Source organism: Xyrauchen texanus, chromosome 38 (genome assembly GCF_025860055.1).
Source record: "Xyrauchen texanus isolate HMW12.3.18 chromosome 38, RBS_HiC_50CHRs, whole genome shotgun sequence".
NCBI lineage: Eukaryota > Metazoa > Chordata > Actinopteri > Cypriniformes > Catostomidae > Xyrauchen > Xyrauchen texanus.
Genome location: NC_068313.1, coordinates 9,740,347 through 9,764,949, shown reverse-complemented (window position 1 = coordinate 9,764,949; position 24,603 = coordinate 9,740,347). Strand labels below are relative to the sequence as shown.

The following is a 24,603-nucleotide window of genomic DNA, read 5'->3' as shown; positions in this document are numbered from 1 at the left end:
GGATTGCATATACTACACAACTCCTTCAGAGCAGGGTGTGCATCCACAGACTGGGAGCTGGGAAATGCTCTGTCAGGCCTTAAATGGCTATTCAAGGATGTTCCAGCTCGCAGGGAGGACTACACAGAAGTCACTGGTTGCACATCCTTCCCTCTTGACTTCTGTAGTCATCGGTGGCTGGAAAATGTGGAGGTGGCTGAGCTTGCCCTTCAGATTTAGCCCTCTCTGAAAATGTACATCAGTGCTGCTAAAATGAAAACTGTAACAGAACCACTTACAAAGTCTTTCAAGACGGCTGAGATGATTGTGCAAGATGCCCTCTTCCCAGCAAAGCTGAACTTCTTTCTAATGGTAGCTAGGGAAATCACACCATTTTTGAAGTTATACCAGACGGACAAACCCATGCTGCCGTTTATGTGCGGTGATCTCACAAATATGCTGAGGAGTCTAATGGAGAAGTTTGTCAAGCCCAGTGTCATGAAGGATGCAACTACCCCTGTAAAGCTTCTTCAAGTTGACTATGCTAACTCAGTCAACCACATAGATGTCACCAAACTGAGAATCGGATTTGTCACAGAGCGAGCCCTAGAGCACATGAAACAAAACTCCTCTGAGAAGCTGAGCCTGGAGCTCAGACAGAACTGCAAGCTGTTTTTACTGAAGATGTTGTCCAAACTGTTTGAAAAGGCACCACTTAAATATCCGCTTGTTAGAGGCCTGTCTGTCCTTGATCCAAGGGTGCTCCTCAAAAGCAAAGAGACAACATTTATGACCACAATCTGATGTGTGCATCAGATTCCTTCAGGAATTTCAACCCACAGATGGGAAGGTTGGATGAATTCTACCATGAACATTTATCAAACAAGGCAGAGTTTCGCCATCTCTGGGAGGTAGTAAAACTCGTCCTGGTCCTCTCACATGGTCAAGCCTCTGTTGAGAGAGGGTTTTCAGTTAACAAAGAGGTGATGGTGGAGAACCTGAAAGAGCATTCTCTGATTGCTCAGCGGATCGTTCATGACCATGTGAACCATATTGGAGGGCTGCTCAACATAGTCTACACGAAAGAGCTACTCCTCTCTGCAGCTGCTGCCAGACAGAAATATCACAATTATCTGGATGATCAAAAACGTCGAAAAACAAGATGAGCAGACTGCTCAGAAGAGGAAGGGAGTAATAGAGGAGATAGGTGAGATCAAGGCCAAAAAGAAGAGGGTGGAGGAGGACATCAGGGTTCTCCTGAAATCTGCAGATAGTAATGCAGAGAAAGCTGAATCGGTTGGAAAACTCAAAAAAGTCTGGAGGCTATAGAAAAACAGCTAAACGACAAGCTGATGGAGCTCAAAGACACTCCTTCGTAATTTTGGTGTATGTTTTGTTGTTGTTTTATTGTTGTTGTTTTTTTTTCAACAGGAGTGGATAAAGTCCACTGAAGTCAACTTTAAGTTGACTTGTTTACTTGAGTTGATTGTTAAATTAAGTTAAATATGCACTTTGAGGTTATAGACCATATACATAAAATGTAACCTTTGGCCTAATCTTTATAACGCACATGTAGCACTTTTGGCCGCATATACTTTTGCACTATTTTGTGTTGTTAATTCTGTGTTTGACAACTCAAGTTGTTTTGATTTGCACAATATTGTTAAAAATGGTCAATGAGCTGAATCTGATTGACTGTCTACCTCAAAGACGAATGTTTGCATTTTTTATATTTTCAATAAATTAATTGGAAGTGAACTTGTTGAGTGATTTTTGTTTGGGGTAATTGTTTTTACATTGATTCAGGCAGGTTAGATAGTAAGCAAAGTCTACTTAGACACTGATACATTTTGAAAAATAAAACTTGTGATTTGCTTAAATATCTGATACTTCTGCTGCTATTACAAAACACAATTTTGGCTGTTTATAGCATTTAATGCGATAAAAACACTAAATACTAATTTTGACTATGTATTGGTATGTAATTAACGGTGGTGTAAAAAGCTGTAAAATGGACCTTGAAAGTGCTTGAAAAGTGCTTGAATTTGATCTTGGAAAAGGTGTACGAACCCTGTAACTTGGAGTTAGCAAAGTTTCACCAGGTCTCAAGGAAATAAAAAGGAAAGTATTATCGGCATAACAGTGAAAACTAATTCCATGGTTCCTGATTGTTTTGGAATACAACTTAACCTTAAAGAGACCGTTATGAATAAAAATCCAGGGTCAAGTTTACAATGAATTGACAGAGTTTACTGAAGACAAAGTGTTTTCCATTCTCCACAATTCTAATGGCAACAATCAGCAAGAAATGTTACAGATGAGTTCAGGGAGCAAGCTAACTTACTGTAAAATACAGAAATATTAAAATTGAATAGGCAGATGCTAAATTAGTTTACGTCACAGATTTTCTAACATTCTCCAAACATTGTATTCATCTGAATTAGTGACAACAGTTCTAATTAAGACATAATATTAATTATAATTACCATAACTAATTCTAGCACTTGGGCAGGTTTAATGGGTTGTGGGGCCTCTTCTCATGATGTCCATGAAATATCACCTTTTTTGGAAGCTGACTGGCTATGAGGCACCCCATTAACAAAAACATAGTCACATTCCCATGAAGGAAGTGATTTTTAGACAGAACAAACAGGTCTTATTTATACAACATGTCTAATTTACAAGGCAACATTGCACCCAGACCTGTCTGGAATGCATGGCCTGCAATGGGACGTGGAAAACATAGAGAAATAGAACCAAATTCTATCTAAAGCTTCCACTTATAATTTTAAATCTATTTGTAAATAAAACATACTGTATAATATAGAGTGATTCTTAGAGATAAATGGAGCTAGAAAGGGTTGAACATGTTAACAATAATGTTTCAGGGGCTTTCTATGAAAGTTATCTTACAGTCACCGAAAATTATAGCATGGCCTTTTTTTTACCCACATTGCTTGCAAGACACACAAATACTAAAATATCTTACACTGCTTGTATGAATGTGCTACAAAAAGCTTATAAAATACACAGTAACATTAAGATAAAATAAATTAGATTAAATTAATGATTAATAAACTTGGAAATATAAAGAGTATTACATCAGTGCATATCTATCTCATTAAGAATCCAGACTAAATAAGAAAATGCTGTTATTGCATTCCTGACATGGGTCAGACCCGCAGTCACTTCTCAAAGATTAAATATACACATCCCTCACAACATAATTATTATGACAGTGTAATATAAAATTATGAATAAGTAGGATTACTATTAATTTGATAAAATATATCAACCAGGCCCAAACAACTGAGAAATGCATAACAAATAAAAGGGTAAGGTCCAAAAATAAACTCCTTCATGATAATGTCTCCCAAGGGAAGCATATATACAAGGAGAAAAGCAGAGGACCTCATACTGAGCCCTGTGGTACTCCATGATTCACTTTATCTGACAATTCCTTGTTGTAGATTTTCCATCATATCTATCAAGTATATTGCTTAAATATGTGTTCCCATTTACAGATGATGGGCCCTATTTTGCAATGCTGCGCTATGCCTTAAGCGCAGCATTATGTGATGCGTCATATGCATAAAGTCAGTGTGCATGGCCATGAAGTTTTCATATTTTGTGCGAACATGCGCTAAGTCTAGGCACTAGCGTGCAAAGTGCTAATAGGCTAGGTCAAGTGCAGTGAAATTCTGAGGTTCTTCTCCAGTTACTGCATCATCTGCATCTTGTTATATGTTCCATTTCCTGTCAATGGAAGATACCGATATAAATGAGAACAGTTCATTTCTAAGAATATGGTAGTGGTATTAAATGGGCCGTATGCAATGGATCCCCTGCTCTGTGACTATTGTCGCCTGCGCTGCTCCGGATCGTGATGTATGTGTTGTATATTGTATATATTCTCTATCTGCCTCTTTGTGACTATTGGCTCTTGTCCTGCTCCCCCATGTCTCACCTGCTTGAAATATGCTTTCCTTCTCTTCCATTGTTCATTGTTTTCTTAATGTGTATTTGTTCTGTTTTCTTGTTATATGTTTAATGTTTAATTTCTGTACAGTATCCTTGAGTTTTGGAAAGGAGCTATAAAAAATAAACATTATCATTATTAATCATTTTTATCTACTGACACACAAATCATGGCTAGTAAAACAGTAATCGATAGCTCTTTGATATTATCTGCTGGTGGAGTCCCCAAACAGCGAATGCTGGAACTGAGTTTATATTTTGCACTGAGAGTAGACATGGTTCACAAACTTTTAGTGCAATGACCCATTTCTCAGAAAAAATTTCACTTTACTCTTTGTGGCACTGCATTAACATACAATACACCCACAGTTTGCAGGCATACACTCTCATATAGCGTAACCCCTCCCATCCACACACAGTTGGACTTTGCACTGGCACAACATTTGCGCTTAGAATTAGCGCTGTCATGAAAGTTGGATAATACGTAGCACATGGCCATTGCGCATAGTGCTTCATCTAGTGCTGTCATGAAAATAGAGCCCATATCTCTCTCCTTTTTTACAGTAGTCTTGGTAAATAATAATGCATAATAATATTTATGATCATCATTCCAGCACTTATCAATATAGTAAATAAGTGGGACAAACCAGGCAGTGCCTCCTACCAACTATGACCAATACAAACTTACTAATGAATGGAGAGCCCCATTCCATCAAACATCTACTCACCAGATTAAAACCAAAATATACTGATTTATACAACTTGCATTATGATTCAAGTCTTCCTCCTTTGTGACTTTAGACAATAAAATTTGACAAGTATTTGGCCAAATCTATGAATACTCTAGATATTTTCTTTTTTTAAAGTGTGTCCTGTTCTGTCATGTCAATAACACTGCCTGTCCCTCATTGTCCTTTTAGGGGTTGTACAAATACTTAGCCAAATATTTCCCTGACCTAAACACAAGAGGACTCGTAGTTGGATATGACACTCGTGCCCAAGCAAGCAGTGGCTGCACCAGTGAACGGTAAGATTGTCCTCTCTGCTATGAGAACTCTGTCTGCAAAATGTAAAAATACTCTCTCAAAGTGTCCATCATCTGAAAGACAGAAATATTTTGTTTTGTTGTATGTTCCATAAAAACATGAATAGTTAATTGTTAATGTTAGGATTCTTAAATTTGGGATTTAAAATTATGTTTATCTGTTAACTCTTGCCATCAGCCTGCTATATTTTTGCGTTGAAAAGCATAATTAATTTAGTTCCAATTAAACATGTTGGCCCTGCTTTACTAAAGGTTTGCATGTATAAATCAAGTGCAAACTTAAAAGCACACAAAAGAGGCCTGATAAATGAATATGTCATTTAGAGCCATGCCCCTAGATGTGCAAAATAAGATTGGTGTAGCAACGTGTTGTTCAAAGTCATTTCTTTTCTTTTAAAAATGCAAAATGATGTCGTTGGGGCAAAACAGAGACTTTGAGAACAGAGAATACTGTACATAGAACACCCATTGATGACACACATTAATGGTATATTCAATTATTTCTCAAGAAAAAAATTACTTATTTGGTTGTTTTAGAACCCAAAATCATAACCGATTACATACTGATTATCATTAAACTCTTATAACTAAGATAAACACAGCCTACAAACAATTTATGCCCAAATTACATCATATTTCAATGTTTTAAACATTGTTTTTAACTGACAAAATATAATTGATGGTTCTCTCCAGTGCTTAATTGAAGTGGCCTGGACGGTACGCACCAGTGTGGTGAATATTTGGGATCTTAATAAATCAGGGTCTTAGACAGTAATGGTGTGTGTGTAGACGACAGTGCTAGAAGTCCAATTTTTTCAGTAATATTCTCTGCAATATCAATCAGCAAAAGCTGATAAACAATACTGCCCTACAAAGCAAAAAGGCAGTAACTACGCAGAGTGCAGAACTGAGAAAAATGACTTTAAAGTTATCCTGTCATCCAGCCTAAGTAGTTGTAGGTAGATTATTGGACATGTGGCTTTTTTGTTACTTTATATTAGCTTATTCTTTGTACATATCAATCCTCATATTTAATTTGATATTTTACCCCTATTTTGCAGTTACTGTATTCTTGCTTTGTATTACTTACCAAAAGCGTGGCACCATACCAAGGAAAAAGGCGGTAACTACAGATTCTCCAAAAACTATTTTGCCACAACTTGGGCTCTGGGTGTGTTATACACTGTATTTGAAATAATTGGAACCATTTGTTTTCCTATATACCAAACCCAAACTAATTTGACCATTTTAGGTCAATATTTTCCACCCAGAAGCTGTTCTGATGCTGAAACGGCTGCTTAAAGTCTCACATTGCTAAACTGTGTCAAGGCCCAAATTGGGAAAATTTATTTTGAATAGGACCACATGCTTTTCTAGTTATTGAATATTTTTCCACCTCTGGTTGGATTATAACTTTGTGACATGAACAACAAAATGATGACATGGCATCGGCGATGATGTGAAGTTACAGAGGATAAAGTTACAGCTAGGAGCAGGGAGGATCAGGGGCAGGTAAGCAAAGCTATTTAAAACATCGCCTGTCAATTAGCATAATGCTATCTGAATGGACCTCTGAGAGGAAGTCCCGCCCTGGTGGCTGACAGGTGTTTATATTGTGATAGCCTAGCCTCTAAATGATCTGTCACTGTTACTTACCATTCTCCGGGTATTTTCTTTTCAATGCCATTTCGACCATCTTCTTTCCTCGGCTTTGTGCCATCTCAAACAAAATTTGTGTGAAGTTAGAAGTGTGAAATCGCAAATGTTAAAACCGTCCAGTGAGGATGCCGCGAAGTCAGCTGTGTGTGTTCACCATGGAAACAGTAACTTCACTGCGCAGCAACACGGTTATTTTTTGTTAGGTAAAACATAACAAGAATACAGTAATGGATGTTACTGTACTCTTGCTTTGTTTCACTAGGGCTTATTGCAGTTACTGTACAAACGACTACCATTTTTCTCCAAAACGACACACATTTGAGATAAGATGTTTTGTCACATAACAAAGGATGCCTTGAATATCATGAAAATGATAATAACTCATTTTTGACCAAAAATGCAGTTACTGCCTTTTTGTTTTGTAGGGCAGAATAGTGCACATGCTGAACCTATTCACGATCTAGAGAACGATCTAGATAACATGTCTAGTGTCAGTAGAACAATAAATAGGGTTATTCATGTCAACTAAACCAGAGTTTCCCAGCTCAAAATAATGAGCTGTGATCTGGATGCATCTGGAGCAAAACTACAAGTCTACTAACCTTAGAAATATGCCATCATCAGAACTGTGGCACAGTGGGTTGCACAGGTGCTCAGTATGTATAAGAGCTCTTGCTCACTGGGACCCAAGATTGAGTCCGATCTGGGACATGTCCTGATCCTCACCACCCACTCCCCCCCAACCCTACTTTTCTGTACACACTCTACTGTCTGAAGAATAATGCCAAAAAGCTCCTTGTTGCATGATATTGTAATAGTGTGAGTCCCAAAATTGGTAAATACACTTTTTTGTGTTATTGTTTTACCTGTTGTTTTGCTCCATATCATAAGTAAAAATTGTCCTTGTGTCACCCTCTTCTGAATTATTTGATCCATGCTATTTCATATTTTGGCGTTCATCTTCAAAAAAGTGTTAACAAATTTCACTCAGCTCGTGAAATTTCTGAAATTTGGTTGATTTGACAAGAAGAACCCAATAGAGTTTAAGGGGACACTGGTGAAATTTTCATTCACTCACTCTGTATAATATGTACAGAATTTTGGCATGAGGTTGCTGCTGTAAACAATGACCATGTTGAAAAATAATAGTGATAATCTATTAATAGTTGATTTTATTATGTTTTAAAAAAAATAGCAAGAAGCAGGCACATCCCACAAACTAATACAAGTACATGACTAGAAAAGTATATCTCATGAAAACACAGCAAAGTCGGCACACTGTTGCTCCCAAACTTGTGATGTCACACTCAATGTCATGCTTGAGAAAAAAGTTTGTTTATGATGACTTGGCAGAATTTTCGTTTTCTAATGTTTGTGTAGTTTTGCAATAGTATAAAAGCTCTCTACCTATATATATATATATATATAATATTTTTTATATGTATTTTTTTATGAAATATAAAATTCTAGAACCAACCTTATTTTATTTCCCCTTTTGCTTTTTCTGCAGACTTGCACGGTTGACTGCAGCTGTTTTTCTTTGTAAAGATATCCCTTGTTATCTATTCTCTACATATGTGCCTACCCCATTTGTGGTAAGACAATGCTATTTATAGATGTCTATAAACATTATGTCTGGGATAATATACAGTTAGCCCCTTATTATTGCAAAATAAACCCCAGCAGGATGATCTGGACCCCACAAATTAAGCGAAGGGGTCTTGAATCATCCCTGAAGGGGTTTGGTTTGCAATTATGGCCGGCTAACTGTTCATTGTTCTGTTTAATATGAGAATATTTACCAAATAAATAAGTAAATACATGAACATTATATATTCATTTGAGTTGTTTTATTTTTTACTTGTAGATCTTAAAGGAATGTTCCAGGTTCAATACAAGTTAAGGTTAATCGACAGCATTTGATGCATAATACTGATTACCACAACTTGTTCTTCCTTTAAAAACATAAAGCAAAAATAGGTTACAATGAGGCACTTACAATGGAAGTGAATGGGGCACATTTTTTGACCGTTAAAATACTCACTCAAATACTCAAAAGTATAGCGTCAAGACAAAAACAATATATGTGTAAAACATGATTTTAGTGTGATAAAATCCCTTACTAACCTTTTCTGTGTAAAGTTATAGCCAATTTTACAACTTCGTTACCAATACGATGTTAAGTCAGCAAACCCTAAAACGACTGTAAAAATGACAATTTAAACAACTTTACAGCTCAAATAATACACAAGTTTTAAAGAAGAATTAATGTAAGTGCTTTTATAAATTATAAGCTTCACATTTCTGTTTAAACCCTTCAAACATTGGCCCCATCCACTTCCATTATAAGTACCTCACTGTTACCTTAATTTCTGCTTTTTTTAAAGAAAAGGAATGTCAACATTATTTTTTGTGGTAATCAACATTATAGGCTAGTGACAAATGGTCAAAAAGTGCTTTAGTTTTTGAGATACCCCTACCGGAGGTAGAACTAAACCCAACAATGTTTTTCATCATCTCTAAGGTCTCCCATACATGAAATGGATTCTTGGCTCAAAATATTTTACTGCTAAGATTGTTAAATTAACAAATATTCTTATAAACCCCAAAACCAAAAAAGGACTGAAATATAGCCTGTCCGTATGGGAGTTAAGGCATATAAACTAGTGCAGATCAAACACACAAGCTCTGAGAGCTTTCAAACTTGGCATGTTTGTAGTCAGGAAGTTGCTTTAACTACTAGAAAAGACTGGATGTGAATATCTTGATGTATGGAATAAATAGAGACATATAAACACATACCTAAAATAAGCGGACATGCACAAATTGAATATCTATGCAGAATGTTTTAATTTACTTTATTGTTGCTTTGCCAGGGATTATCATAGAAACACATATGATGGCTTGTTGGAAAGGTGGGGTTGTGCTGAATCCAGAAATACCAAATATGTAAATATAGCATGAAAAATCAGAGTGTTCTGTTACTCAATGTATGAGGTGTACAAAATGAATGAAAACGAAACACTGACAAAATAGTCTCAAGTCCAAATCACATTATCAGTGGTGAGAAGAATGTTGAGAAATTCAGTGTTACTGAAGTAAGTTACTGAAAGTAAGATTACTGAAAGTAAGTTACATTAGGTACGTGCTGATCTATATTTATGATACATTTAGCATACATTTCTTAAGGCACATTATACTTTACAATTCATATTAAACACAGATCCAATTGAATCAGGTTAGCATTGGAATGGAACACCTTTATTAAAATATGTATATCCACTTGAATTTTGTTTTGGTCAAGTTATTACTGAATAATGAAAAATAATATTGTTAGCTTTTGTCTGTCCAGACCAGCAGTGGGCAGTAGAGCCTACACTGCTTACTTCACCCCATTGGTGTGATCTTTTATTAGATAAGAATAAGATAAGCGTATTCTAGTGAGTTGACTACTGTTAGGCTAATGGTTGGGTCCAGCTGTAGCTAGCTACTTAATTGTCTTTATTGATATCTTCCTAACCAGACAGGTAAATCATTACAAATATTATGTCATATGAAAAGGCTGACCTAGCTTAATACAAGTAGCTAAATAGCTAGTTGTAGAAACTAAGCTATTTAAGAAATTACTTAGCCCTCTGACTAATGTTGCTGCATGTGTAATTCAACTTGATTTGCATTTCAATGAAAATTCTGAAATGTATATAATTTTTCCTTTTCACTAGTCTCTTGAATTATGGAGAATGTCTTACAGACATTGGATCCAAAGCTTTGTATAATTTGTGGGAAACATCTTGAAAAGGGCAAAAAAAAAGATCCCTATGTTCAAAACCCCACAGTAGAAGGCCTCCAACGCATACTCACTCTTGCTCAGCAGAGAGATGATGATGTCCATAAAACTCTGGCTCCATATACAGATGACATACTTTCCTCCAAAATCAAAGTTTCATATCATGTATCATGTAGAGCGAATTACTGCAGTAAGACAAAAATCAGTGAGCAGCAGCAAGTTGAATATGTTGAGAGTGAGAGCACATCTGCACCACGAAGGATGAGTAGGGCTGATACAACATCATTTAATATACGGAGAGATTGTTTCATTTGTGGGAAGGCCAGCTCTAGACCAGAACCTCTGACAGCCATTTCGACTGGTACAGGCGCAAGTACCAGAGACAAGGTCCTTCGGGCAGCTTCTGAAAGGCTTGATGAAGATGTTCATCTTCGAATTCTTTCATGCCAAGATCTCTTTGCATATGATGCCAAATACCATAAAATGTGCCTTGCACACTACATCTCTGAACGAAATATAGAAGCTGCCAGACGAAGAAAAGAATCAGAAAAGCAGACCAATGTCTATGACAAAGCCTTTATTAAGCTCACTGAAGACATTGATAAAACTGTATTGTCCAAATATAAGAAAGTGAGGACTCTCAACTCTTTGACTGATAGCTATGACAACTTACTAAAGACCATTGCTGAGGAAGAAGGTGTGTCCATAGTTCAACACAAGAAATATAGATCCTGGAAACTAAAGGAAAAGCTGATACAGCATTACAAAGACAGGCTTGTATTTGTTCCACGTCCAGGACAGTCAGATCTGATCTGCTCAGATAGTATGACCATAGGTTGTGCACTGAGGGAAGCTGCTAAACTCACAGAAATAACAGTAGACTTTGAGACAACACTTCCACATACAAGTCAGAGTCTTTCCGAAATCCAAATATTACACAGGGCTGCAGACATATTGAGGAATAGCATGGAACAGGTAGAGCATGACAGTCAATCATATGTCAGCAGTGACCGTCTATCACGTCTCCAATGCAGCAAGTATGTACCCAACATCCTGTATGACTTTGTCAACTGGTGTGTTGATTCACATGCCCACAGAGATTACCAAACATGTGATGATGATCCAGCTTCAAAGGACAATCTGTGTGTTATCGCAATCTGTCATGATCTCATTGGACAGAGCTGTCACATCCATACGCCAATCACACTGGGACTTGCCATTTTGATACATCATGAGTTTGGTAGTAAGACTCTCATCAATGAGATCAGTGCAATGGGCCACTGTGTTTCCTATACAGAGGTTAGGCACTTCCTCACATCTGTGGCAGCAGACCAGATATCAAGGACAGAGAGTGGTGTCTACATCCCAACTGGCCTCACTGGAGTCGCTGAACATGGAATTGTTGATGCAGCCATCGACAACTTTGACCAAAATGAAGACACCCTGGATGGGAAGCGTACAACTCATGCTATGGCGTCTGTTGTGTTCCGAAGAGGCCAAGTCTCCACAGCAGATACATGCCTAGCACGGGTTCCACAGAGGTCCCTCGCCACCATAAACACGTTTGATATTAATGGAGATAAACTTTACAGGTACATTTTGTCCATTCTTTTTTCTCTGAAATCTATTTTTATGTTGTTTTTGTTTTGTTATGGTATTCGCTTAGTCACATGAACTGCTAAAGATTAATACAAAGTAATGTTCAATATGAATGTATGTCATGAGGTTTTGAAGTGATTTGATATTCAATGCATATGATCATAAGCTTATCCTCTCATTTCAATTGTGATTACAGATACATCAAATCTACAAAGCGACCCGAACCACCTGAACTTGCCCAACCTGAGTTACTGCACACAAACACAACAATCTCTAAAGCAGCTGAAGACAGAGATCTGGTATGGAAGCTGTCCCGAAATGTAATTGAGAACCAGCAGCATGTCCCTGCTTGGTCTGCATTTAATGCCTTCATGTCAGACACTGCTTGTTCAGTAGCCAGTGTACTCTACCTACCCTTCATAAGAGAATCACCCTCAGAATTGTCCACCATCTACACATCTATGATACGACTTGTACAGCTTGCTGCAGAACTGGGACAGCACCATATTCTTGTAACAGCAGACCTTGCTATTTATAGTAAAGCACAACAGATCTTGTGGAGCAAACCATCGCCCTTACAAGGAAAGATCACAATGAGACTGGGAGGTATGCATATCACGATGGCTTACCTAGCAAGCATTGGAAAGCTATATGGCGATGGTGGACTCTTTGACATACTAACTGAGTCAGATGTGTATGCAGAGGGAACAGCTCGACAGTTGCTTCAAGGGAAACAGCTGGCAAGAGGAGTAAGAAGCATAAAGCTAGCCTCTGAGGCTCTGTTCAGGCTTCTCTGGCAAGCCATGCAATCATGGCTTGAAAAACAAGGCCAATGTTCAATGACTGAAGCACAAGAGCAAATCCTACAAGATGTACAGCATGCATTTCATGGTAATGACAAGGCCACTGCTCAACAGCTCATCAGTGAGATGGAGACTGAACTTCCTGAGATCCAGAAGAGAATCCAGATGTTCATAAATGAGGGAGTTAAGCAATCAGCAACCTTTGGATACTGGTTAATGTTCCTCAGTGGTGCTGATCTATTGCTAAGGATTCTTCGTTCGGAGCGTGAAGCTGACTTTCAACTTCACCTGAATTGCATGTGTGAAGTGATGCCTTGGTTCAGAGCTGCTGGCAGGACCAATTATGGAAAGTACATGCCAGTCTATGTTGCAGAAATGAAAGCACTTGAACATGAACAACCAGAAGCATACACATTCATGCAGCAAGGTGGGTTTGTTGTTCGCCGGTCTGAGCATCGAAGCTTCAACTGTGTGGCTACTGATCAGGCACTGGAGCAAACCATTAATCGAGAAGGCAAGAGTCAGGGTGGAGTTGTTGGCTTCACATTACGAAAAGGAGCTCTCACAAGATGGTTGATGACAAGACATGTGACCACAGCATATGTTGATGCCATGAAAGAGCTTTGTGACACTGATGATCAGAGCCCGAAAGTACACAAGGAGCATGGAGCATCCAGAATAGACCGAGACGAAAGAGACATACAGAAGATAATGGAAGCTGTGGAGCAGAGGCAGAATCCCTTTGATCTTGATAGCATTCCTGAGGAACTGATCAACATTGCAAGTGGTCAGGTTGCATCTGAGAAAGTTGCAAAAGAGCTCTCAAGCTTCCTCCAAGATGGTGCAAAGCAGAATGCCATCTATATTGAACAACGTCTGGCAAAATCAAAAAGAACAAAGAGCTTCTGGGAGCCAGAGAAAAGAAACCAGTGTGCAACCTTCAAGGACATGAAAACATCAGTTGGAGTCAGCATATTTAGAAAGGTTCACATGGACTCAGACGTGCTCTTTCGAAGATTACTGGCTGTCTCCAAGCAAAGAGAGGTGTCCATGGAGACTGTGATGTCTCATGAACTCGCAGCTGTACCACCCTCTTTGTTTTATGATGATGGAAGCATGAGGAAGACAACAAAAGCTGACCTGGCCAAGAAACTCGAGGCTGTTGTTGAAGAATCAGAGCAGCTGCCAAATGATAAAGAACCATCAGCATATATCATTGATGGCATGGCTCTTCTACAGAGTCTCAATGATTCAGCCTTTAAAACGTTCAATGACCTGGGTGAGTGTGTCTGGACAAAGATTGCAACTTTAATGGGAAAGGAAGGTAACCGCTGTGTCGTTATAGTGTTTGATAGATATGACCACCAACACTCAGTCAAAGATCTTGAAAGACAAAGAAGAGGCACCATTCACACCAGCAGACGAACACATATCATCACAGGAGAAACAAGTGTTCCAAACTACAGAAAATACCTCAGGATCAGCGGAAACAAGGCTGCTCTATGTAGCTTTGTCAGCACCTACATCGCCAGTACTGGGCCAACGAGAATTTCTTCAGGGAACACTGTCATCTTGGCAGGTGGCTTTGAAAATGGTCAGGAGGTTAAGAGAGTTAGCAAGTCAGGCATTGACTGCTTGAAAGATCTTTACAGTGACCAGGAGGAGGCTGACACGAGGATGGTGTTACATGCAATACACCTTGCACAGTCACATTCTCGTCTAATTGTCAAATGTGATGATACAGATGTACTAGTTTTGCTTCTGTACTATTCAAGCAAAGGGATGTTTGGATCCTCAGCAGTGTTTATGCTCTCTGGGCATGGCCTTAAGGAAAGATTCGTCCCTATCTGTTTGATCGCTCAGAAGCTTGGAGCAGTGCTTTGTGAGTCTTTACCTGCATGCCACGCCCTCACGGGTTGTGACACCACAAGCAGTTTGTACAGAATTGGGAAGGCCACTGCCCTCACAAGACTGAAGACCCATCTTTGTGAGTTACAGGAAATGACCAAATTTGGACTCTCTGGTAGCCTGGAAGAGACTTTGCCTGTGGCAAGAAGGTATGCCCTCCTCCTGTATGGCCAAAAGAAAAAGATGGATGGGCATCCTTGCACCAACCTGGATGAGCTGAGGTACACACTAGCATCTACCACAGATTTGTCAGCAGCAAATCTACCTCCAACAGAAGATGCCTTCCAGCAACATGTGCTGAGAGCCTTGTACCAAACAGCAGTGTGGCGTCACAGCCACCAGGCCAAACCTCTTCTCTGGAACCCGGTTGGTAGAGGATGGAGGCTCCGAGAAGATGGGTGCATTGAACCTGTGATGTTCCAGAAGGCACCAGCACCTAAAGAAGTTAGAGACATCACCCACCTCTACTGTAAAGACGGAAACTGCAACAATGCCACCAAATGCCAGTGTCTTTCAGTGGGCTTGACTTGCACAGAGTTTTGCTCTTGCCCTTTCCCAGACTGTCCAAATATGACCCACTTTGTCACTGATGACAATGTGGATGAGTGACAGTGGTGTGTTGCAGTTGTAACATCATGGGGGGCTGACCACAGAATAGCTACCAAAGTAAAAGCAGTTCATGTTCCAAATGGTTGCTGCAAAAAAAAAACAGCCTGAGAAGAGAGGGGTCATTCCCCCTCAGAGTGTTTGTTTTGTTTGATTGCCATTTGTTTGATTTAAGACAGTAATTTAATTTGTATTTTGTGAAGTTAAGTTATAGTTTTATTAAAAGGCTCATTAAGGTCAAACTGCAATCCTGACTCCTTGTCTCCTGTTTGTGCTATGGTAAGGTGTTATCTTTCGATTTCAATCTTTGTTTCCATATAGTACAAGGTGCCATATGAAATGTTTCATAATTAAATATATCTTTTATTTGAATTTCTCAACATTCTTCTCACCACTGATAATGTGATTTGGACTTGAGACTATTTTGTCAGTGTTTCGTTTTCATTCATTTTGTACACCTCATACATTGAGTAACAGAACACTCTGATTTGTCATGCTATATTTACATATTTGGTATTTCTGGATTCAGCACAACCCCACCTTTCCAACAAGCCATCATATGTGTTTCTATGATAATCCCTGGCAAAGCAACCATAAAGTAAATTAAAACATTCTGCATAGATATTCAATTTGTGCATGTCCGCTTATTTTAGGTATGTGTTTATATGTCTCTATTTATTCCATACATCAAGATATTCACATCCAGTCTTTTCTAGTAGTTAAAGCAACTTCCTGACTACAAACATGCCAAGTTTCAAAGCTCTCAGAGCTTGTGTGTTTGATCTGCACTAGTTTATATGCCTTAACTCCCATACGGACAGGCTATATTTCAGTATTTTTTTGGTTTTGGGGTTTATAAGAATATTTGTTAATTTAACAATCTTAGCAGTAAAACATTTTGAGCCAAGAATCCATTTCATGTATGGGAGACCTTAGAGATGATGAAAAACATTGTTGGGTTTAGTTCTACCTCCGGTAGGGGTATCTCAAAAATTCAGGGGCATTGTCACTAGCCTATTATGCCACAAATGCTGTCAATTGAGCTTAACTTGTATTGAACCCAGAACATTCCTTTTAAATAGTTTAGGCACTCCTAAATGTTTATGTATTTCCATCTACCTAAAGTTTTATTCCAAAGTTTTAAACTTAATACTTAAGTTCCAATGCCATTTTTACTATAGCTGGCCACTTTGAGTTGCAAAATGGGGCCAATTAGCATTTTTCTGGCTTGAATTTATATGTCATGAGAGAGACTGTGGAGTGATAAGAGACTGAAGCACCAATATGTAAAACAATCGGTTTCCTGGGACAATGGTCTATTAAACAGTTAAAGGTCATTATACAAATATATTTGACTACTAAATGCTATGATTGACCAATCAGAATTAAATATACCAGTGAGTCATGTATGTAGACAATATAAAATAGTTATCTATACTATAACTTTAGTTGTTGCCTTCCATGTGCATTTAAATTTAAAAACGTTATTTTGTCTGGCTTGGGAATGTTACATAAAGTGACGATGAGAAGCTATAATAATAAAGTCATTAAGAGTTAGATGTTATCTTGAACCTTGTGAATTGTCTTGTGGTTCTTAAGCCGTACGCTGTGATGAAGTATGGAGCTGCAGCTGGAGTCATGATCACTGCTTCTCATAACAGAAAAGAGGACAATGGATACAAGGTGAGCTTTTTCTCCAGATTTGTTGTCAACCAGTTCATTGTTAAGAAAGTGCTGAAGGCCAAATCAGTCATGCTGATATTTAGTACAACATTACTCTTGCTTATGTAATATTGCTTTTATACAACAGTCCTGTAAACAAGTTAATATTGAGTTAGATTTTAGACACAATATGGCCTGTTTTTGCTCCACTAACAAGAAGAGTTCCAAAAGCAGGATCAATCTGTCTAGAATACCATAAACGCAGACATAAAAATGTATACAAACAGTGAAGTGTCACAGTGCTGTTATTCTAAATATCAGCACTCTTGGAATGCCACTTATCCAATTCAATTAGATATGATAAGAGATATTAGTGTAGGGCCTTGCCCAATATAAATGTCAGTGGAGACCGCATAGCTCTTTATTCTATGATCAAAGGTGAGACCATTGAACTAGGTTTCCCAGAATGCTTCACAGCCGGATGGGAAGTGCCGCCCATGCACCAACCGTCATTGGTCAAAAAAGCGGCCTATGACCGATGACGTCATCTTCTCCACAAAACTAGCGGCCAGATTTGATTTTGGTCTCTCTGCATAGAGCTGCGCAAGTCTGCGGTTTAAAGAGATGCGTATCTACACATGCAAAGGAATTTCCCTCCTTCTGGACAAAGAGAGGCCACGTTTTCTAACCTCACCATTTGGCCACGGTAGAGTACGATTAGCTTTAACCAGTTCATTAATTTTCACTACGAGACAATGGTGAATTTATTTAGAAAACAGAAAAGGCGACCAGCTTCCCTTCTCAACCGTTTTCTATCAACGTTGCCTACCTCCTGCATTTCTCTCCATCACCGGACCCAAGAAATAACGCAGAGACACGTCTTTTTGCTGACAAGCGTAAGACAAAGGACCGAATCCAGATCGTTTTCTCCTGACCGCTCAACGCAACAGGAATTTCAAACGGACAACCCTGCTGAAATCACACAGGATTTCACAAGTAAGGCTTGATATCGGGGCAGATTTAGTTTAGAAACTGTGACTTTTCTTGTACAAATCGTATATTTGATGCTGAATGTTTGATGTTTTGATTACAATTGTATGTTTAACTATGATTGCTGATTGCTGTTTTGATTTGTGAGATCGTCAATTTTGGGTGAAATGTTATTTTATTGAGTGATCTGAACTAACGATTCAATCTCGCTGTTACCAGCGTTTATCCTCAGTTAATTTGCATGCACCCCTGTTTGTTCGCTCTCACACACACTGAAATTCACGGAGCGAGTAGCACCGCGTTTTATGTCTGAATCAGGCTGGTGTTTTCAAATTCTCCCACCTGTTTGGTCAGTTCCTTTGTGTGCCTGCTCATTTCCACCCCCACGTGGTAGTAGCTCCGTCACCTGGATCTGATCCAGCCATCTTTTTTTTCCCCTCCACATTCAAATAATCATTGGCTCTGTCCTTTATGATCTAATCCTCCATTTTGAAACTAGTTTCCATTTTGAATTCAGTTCGCCATTTTGAACCTAGTTCTCCACGTGGAGTTTAATCCGCCATTTTGTTTTCCTTTTTTACAGAATCTAGACACACACCCACATACATACATCCATACACAAGCATATAGATCCACTATTTAGTTAGGACTTTATGTTTTTGTGTTATATTCATATAGTATTGGCGGTGTTCAGTGCTGTTATATTATAATAAGTACTCCTAGTTGTTTGTTTGAATATTTGTGTTGAAGCCAGCCTCTGCCATGTCAAGAACTCCCATATTACTTCAGTATTGTTAAATTGTTGTTGTTAGAAACCAACTGTAACCAGATTACTGTTTGATTCGTATGGAAATAATTTGACTGGCTTCTTCTCCTTTTGAGTATTTTGATTATTAATCAAAATACTCAACCTTCACGGTAGAATTTTATGAGACTTGATCAGTCACTTACTATAATTTTTCTCTTGTCAAAGAGTGATGCCCCAAGGATAGAATTTAACAAGTTAAATTATATAATTTAATTATTAATTAATAATGAATAAACATTAATTATTAGTTATATCTGATAGTAAAACTGATCTAAACAACCAGTGCACCCTATATTAGAGAGGAGTATTTTGTGTATTTTTGTATGTATTTGTCTATTTTAGAAGTCCCTCACATCTGCAAACCAAACTAATTCTTCATTATCATTATGCATCCTGTTCTATTTATTTATGAGCTTTATGGGAAGGCATGAAGTGGGACAAATGTCTACCCAACTGGAGACATGTAGTGTGGGGCAAATATCCATGCAACCCACTGGATTTTCATAGAGCGTATCTGTTTACTTGAATAACACTGATAGTTTTGCACAAACGCCCATGTATTGTAGATTAATTTGACTTGCACAGGCCACGATTTGATCCATTTCTCAGTATCCATTGGGTCACATAGTCCCACTTGCACTTGTAACAGCACTGCAGTGTTGATGCCCTTTTTCTTTTTTTTTTTTAAATCTGATAATATCTTGGTGTGAAAAATTTTATCAACACCTGGTTTAAGGTAGATTGTTGTTGTACATTGAGCACGTCTTTAAAAGCAAAATCTTTTGAAATTGGTACTGTCCTTAAAGGGATAGTTCACCCAAATATGAAAATTCGCTCATCAATTTCTCGACTTCATGCCATCCCAGATGTGTATGACTTACTTTCCTTTGCTGAAAACAAAGATTTTTAGAAGGACATCTCAGCTCTGTTGGTCCATTCAATGCAAGTGACCGCAAAAAAAGTAATCCATACAATTCCAGTGGTAAATAACATTTATCTGAACCGATATGATAGGTGTGTGTGTGAGAATTAGATCATTATTTAGATCCTTTTTTAATATAAACTCTCCTCCCTGCCCAGTAGGTAGCGGTATGCACAATAATGTGAATCACTAAAAATAATTTAAGAAGAATGTGAATTCTAGTAAAAATGTATTTAAATATTGATTGATCTGTTTCTTACCCACACCTATCATATAGTTTCTGTAGATTTGAAATAAACAACTGTTGAGTCGAGTGATAGAATTTTCATTTTTGGGTGAACAATCCCTTTAACTGGGTATACCTCAGATGGTATTTTGTAAAAGGAAAGGTTGATGAGTGTCCAAATGGTCTGAATCAACCTTGTTTTTTCTGTAGGTTTACTGGCACAATGGAGCGCAGATCTCCTCACCACATGATAAGGAGATCTTGTGTTGCATTGAAGAGTGTACTGAGCCCTGGGTTGAGTCCTGGAATGAGGACCTTGTTGAGAGCAGCCCACTAAGGAAAGACCCTCTAGAGGATGTCTGCCGCTGGTACATGGAAGAGCTAAGCACTGTCTGCTTCCACAGGTGCTATAATCTCACCTGTACTACAACAGTGCTGTTAGTCTTTTACAGCTGCATATAATGGTATTTCTTTGGGTATAGAGAGTATTATTTTCTCTCCAATTTGGAATGCCCAATTCTCAATGCGCTCTTAAGTCCTCGTGGTGGCATAGTGACTCGCCTCAATCCAGGTAGCAGAGGACGAATCTCAGTTGCTTCCACATCTGAGGCCGTCAATCCGTGTATCTTGTCACATGGCTTGTTGAACGTGTTACCGCGGAGAGGTAGGAGACATTTGTGGAGGCCCATGCTATTCTCCGAAGCATCCATGCACAACTCCCCACGCACCTCATTGAGAGCGAGAACCACACATTATAGCGATTATGAGGAGGTTACCCCATGTGACTGTACCCTCCCTAGCAACCGATCAAATTTGGTTGCTTAGGAGACCTGGCTAGAGTCACTCAGCACGCCCTGGATTCTAACTCGCGACTCCAGGGGTGGTAGTCAGCGTCAATACTCTGAGTTATCCAGCACCCATATAAGGGTGTTTTAAAACCTGTTGATGCTCATTGACCACACCCATGGTCCTGACTTTACCTTGCTTAAATTAGTTCACATTTACTATATAGTGTGCTGTTCGAATAGTTCATAATGTTGACAAATTATACATCTAATTATACATCTAATTTAAGCAAAGTGACATCAGTTCTGGTGGGAGCGGGGTGGGGCATGCACATCAACAGGTTAAGCTTTTGAAAATAATTACTAATTGGGGTTCACTACCAGTTTCCACAGCAATACTCTGCACTTATGTGTCTTGATAATGAGTAATGACACTGACTTAAAAAAACAACAACAACAAACTTTCATTTTTGATTGTCTAAATGGAACTTTATTAATTTTCTATTATTTGTTGTAACATGTTGAGGGTAGTTAGTTTGATCAGAAATGTAGTTTTAAAGAAGTTCATCCACAATACTCAAGTTTTTCTCATTGCAGAGAACTTAACGCAAAGTCTCCGCTGAAGTTTGTCCATTCATCTTTCCATGGTGTTGGTCACGACTATGTCCAGAGAGCTTTTCAGCAATTTGGCTTCCCACCTCCTATTCCTGTTCCAGAGCAGAAAGATCCTGATCCAGAGTTTTCCACTGTCTCTTGTCCTAATCCAGAGGAAGGACAATCAGTCTTGGTAAGAAAACTTACAAGGAAAACCTCACAGGATTTTAATGTTTACATCACTTTGAATTAAATGATAAGAGAATTTCAATTTTTGGGTGAACTTTCCCTTTCAGTTTTATTTTGTCCATTGCACAAAGCAAGCAAGCAAGCAACTTTATTTGTATAGCACATTTTTAAACAACAGACGTTGCCCCAAAGTGCTTTACAGAATAATAACATGAAAGTCATACAACAAAAAACAGACATACATTATTCAAAAGCTAAAGAAAATAAATACGTTTTTAAATAAGACTTAAAAGTTGTAATCGATGGAGCTGATCTCACATGGAATGGGAGACTATTCCAAAGTTTGGGACCTACCACGGAAAAAGCACGATCTCCTTTTGATTTTAAATTACAACGAGGTACCTTTAAAAGTCGTTGATCGGAGGACCTGAGAACTCTAAAAGGAGAGTAAGGAACTATAAGATCTCTGATGTACTGCGGGCAAGCCTGACAATGCCTTGTAAACAAACAAGAGAATTTTAAAATCAATCCTAAATTTGACCGGAAGCCAATGTAGGGATTGCAGTACCGGAGTAATATGTTCTCTCTTCAGCACCCCGTTAAAAGCCTTGCCGCTGCATTCTGCACTAACTGTAGGCGGACAAGCAGAGTCTGGGGGAGACCGATATATAAAGAATTGCAGTAGTCAAGCTTAGATGTAATAAAAGAATGAACTACAATTTCTAAATCCTCACTAGATAAAAAATGCTTTAATTTAGCAATTGATCTCAGGTTAAAAAAGCTTCCTTTGACAACAGCACCAATCTGTTTCTTAAAGTTAAGTGATGAGTCCATGATTACCCCTAAACTCTTTACATGATTCTCAGTCTTTAGGGATAAAGATCCCAAATGATCAGGAAAGCAAGATAAGACGGGAGAGCCTACAATCAAAACCTCAGTTTTACTCTCATTCAATTGGAGAAAGCTGCTGGATAGCCAGAGTTTAATGTCACTGTAACATTCCTGTACTTTGTCCAACGAACAGGTGTTATCTAGCCTCACAGGAAAATAAAATTGGAGATCGTCTGCATAGCAATGATATGAAATGCTATACTTTCGAAAAACACTGCTTAAAGGAAGCATGTAGAGCTGAAAACAGCAACGGTCCCAAAATCGACCCCTGAGGGACACCACAAACTAAAGGGGCCAATGTGGAAGAAAAGTCTCCCAGATTCACAGCAACTGTCCTGCCTTTTAAATATGAAGCAAACCACTGAAGAGCTATACCCTGCACACCAACCCAACACTCCAGACGACTGAGAAGAATTTCATGATCTATTGTATCGAAGGCAGCTCAGATCCAATAAAACCAGAACAACATGTGATCCAGAATCCAACGATAATAATACATCATTAGTGACCTTGAGCAGTGCCGATTCTGTACTATGACAGGTCCTAAAGCCTGACTGGAATATATCTAAAATATTATAAGTATTCAGATATGAATATAACTGTGAATAGACCACTTTCTCTAAAATTTTCGAAATAAAAGACAATTTAGAAATTGGCCTATAATTGTGATATACTGTATGATCCAAGTTAGGTTTTTTAACAAGGGATGAAGAATTGCATGTTTAAAACTATTAGGTACCACTCCGTTCATTAGAGAACTGTTAATTATAGCTGTTAGGCTAGAACTCACAGTAGGAAAAACATCTTTAAAAAGATGGGTAGGTAGAACATCCAGTCTGCAGCTACCTCCGTTCATTTTAGAGACAATATCTGCCAACTGCGCTGGTGAAACTGGTTCAAAGTTAGAAAAAATATTAGACAGCGCAGGATTAATTAATGAACAGGAATGTACAGGTACTATTTCACTTCTGATCTTCTAAATTTTTTGTGTAAAAAACAATAAAAAATCTTCACAAGTCTCTTGTGTGGCAAAGTGATCATATACATATCGGTTTGGAAGCTGAGTCGTTTTGGATTACTTTTACTGTGGTTTTATCGTGTTTTTTTTATCCTTTTCTGATGTTGTCATACCTGAGTCACTTTTCACTTACATTAGCAAATACACCCTGTGAAGACTTAGAAAAAAATCACCTTTTATGTTCTATGGAAGAAAGTAAGTCATGTAGGTTTGAAGTGACATTAAGGTAAATTAAGTAAATAATAGTAAAGAATTAAAAGTGTTTGTGTGAACAATTCATTTAACATCAAAGTATTCATGAATTGAGAGCTGCTGTAATGAGTATTTGCTTGCACAAATACCACTCAGATGTATATTTCACCAGCTGTAGTTTTTAAAGTATACACTATGGAGTACTTTTAGTGATATCATGGTGTTGAAATATGTCTTCTAGAAATTGTCCCTTCATTTAGCTGAGAGAGAAGGGGCCCACATTGTGATGGCCACAGACCCTGATGCTGATCGCCTTGCTGTTGCAGAGCAGAATGACAAGTAGGTTATCCTGCCCTCTTCTACTTGAACTTTGTATTGCATTATTATGTACATTGTGGCAGCATTCAGATTTTGCTGCAGCATATAGCATTGTCAGTCATAACTGACAGTATTTGTTTAAAGAGTCTAGTGTCTTGTATTTAGTGTTCACTATTTTTATGGGCAGTTGCAGTTGGAAAGTGTTCACGGGAAATGAGTTAGCTGCATTGCTCGGTTGGTGGATGTTATTTAACTGGAAGGAATCACACCCAGACCCAGCAGACACTGAGAGAGTATACATGCTGGCCACCACTGTTTCATCCAAAATACTTGATGCTTTTGCACGCATAGAGGGTTTCCATTTTGAGGTTAGTACAAGTTGAACTAAGACTGAAAATATCTTGAGTGTTTATTAATTCATAAAGCTACACTATGTAAGATTTTTGTTAGACATGAACAACATTTCATTAATGAGCGAGTACAGCAACAACCCTTCTTCCAAACCATACTTTTGCCTTACCCCCAATTCACTATGGTAAGTGTACAATAGAGATTTTTATTTAGAGCTGTTGGGATGGACTTGGCACGAAATACGTCATTCGTCCTTGCGTGTTTACGTCATGTCCGTAAGCTCAGAAAAAAGG

At 38.3% G+C, this 24,603-nt stretch overlaps 1 protein-coding gene across 1 annotated transcript in view; it reads left to right on the top strand.

The window, feature by feature from the left end:
* pgm2l1 (phosphoglucomutase 2-like 1) overlaps positions 1 to 24,603 on the top strand; it is a 50,252-nt gene that overhangs the window by 11,392 nt on the left and 14,257 nt on the right. Inside the window, exons 3-9 of the mRNA XM_052109880.1 lie at positions 4,878 to 4,984; positions 8,172 to 8,256; positions 16,964 to 17,047; positions 20,183 to 20,376; positions 21,355 to 21,544; positions 23,883 to 23,980; positions 24,147 to 24,327. Of these exons, the coding sequence (XP_051965840.1) occupies positions 4,878 to 4,984; positions 8,172 to 8,256; positions 16,964 to 17,047; positions 20,183 to 20,376; positions 21,355 to 21,544; positions 23,883 to 23,980; positions 24,147 to 24,327 (939 nt within the window). The remainder of the gene's footprint in view (positions 1 to 4,877; positions 4,985 to 8,171; positions 8,257 to 16,963; positions 17,048 to 20,182; positions 20,377 to 21,354; positions 21,545 to 23,882; positions 23,981 to 24,146; positions 24,328 to 24,603) is intronic.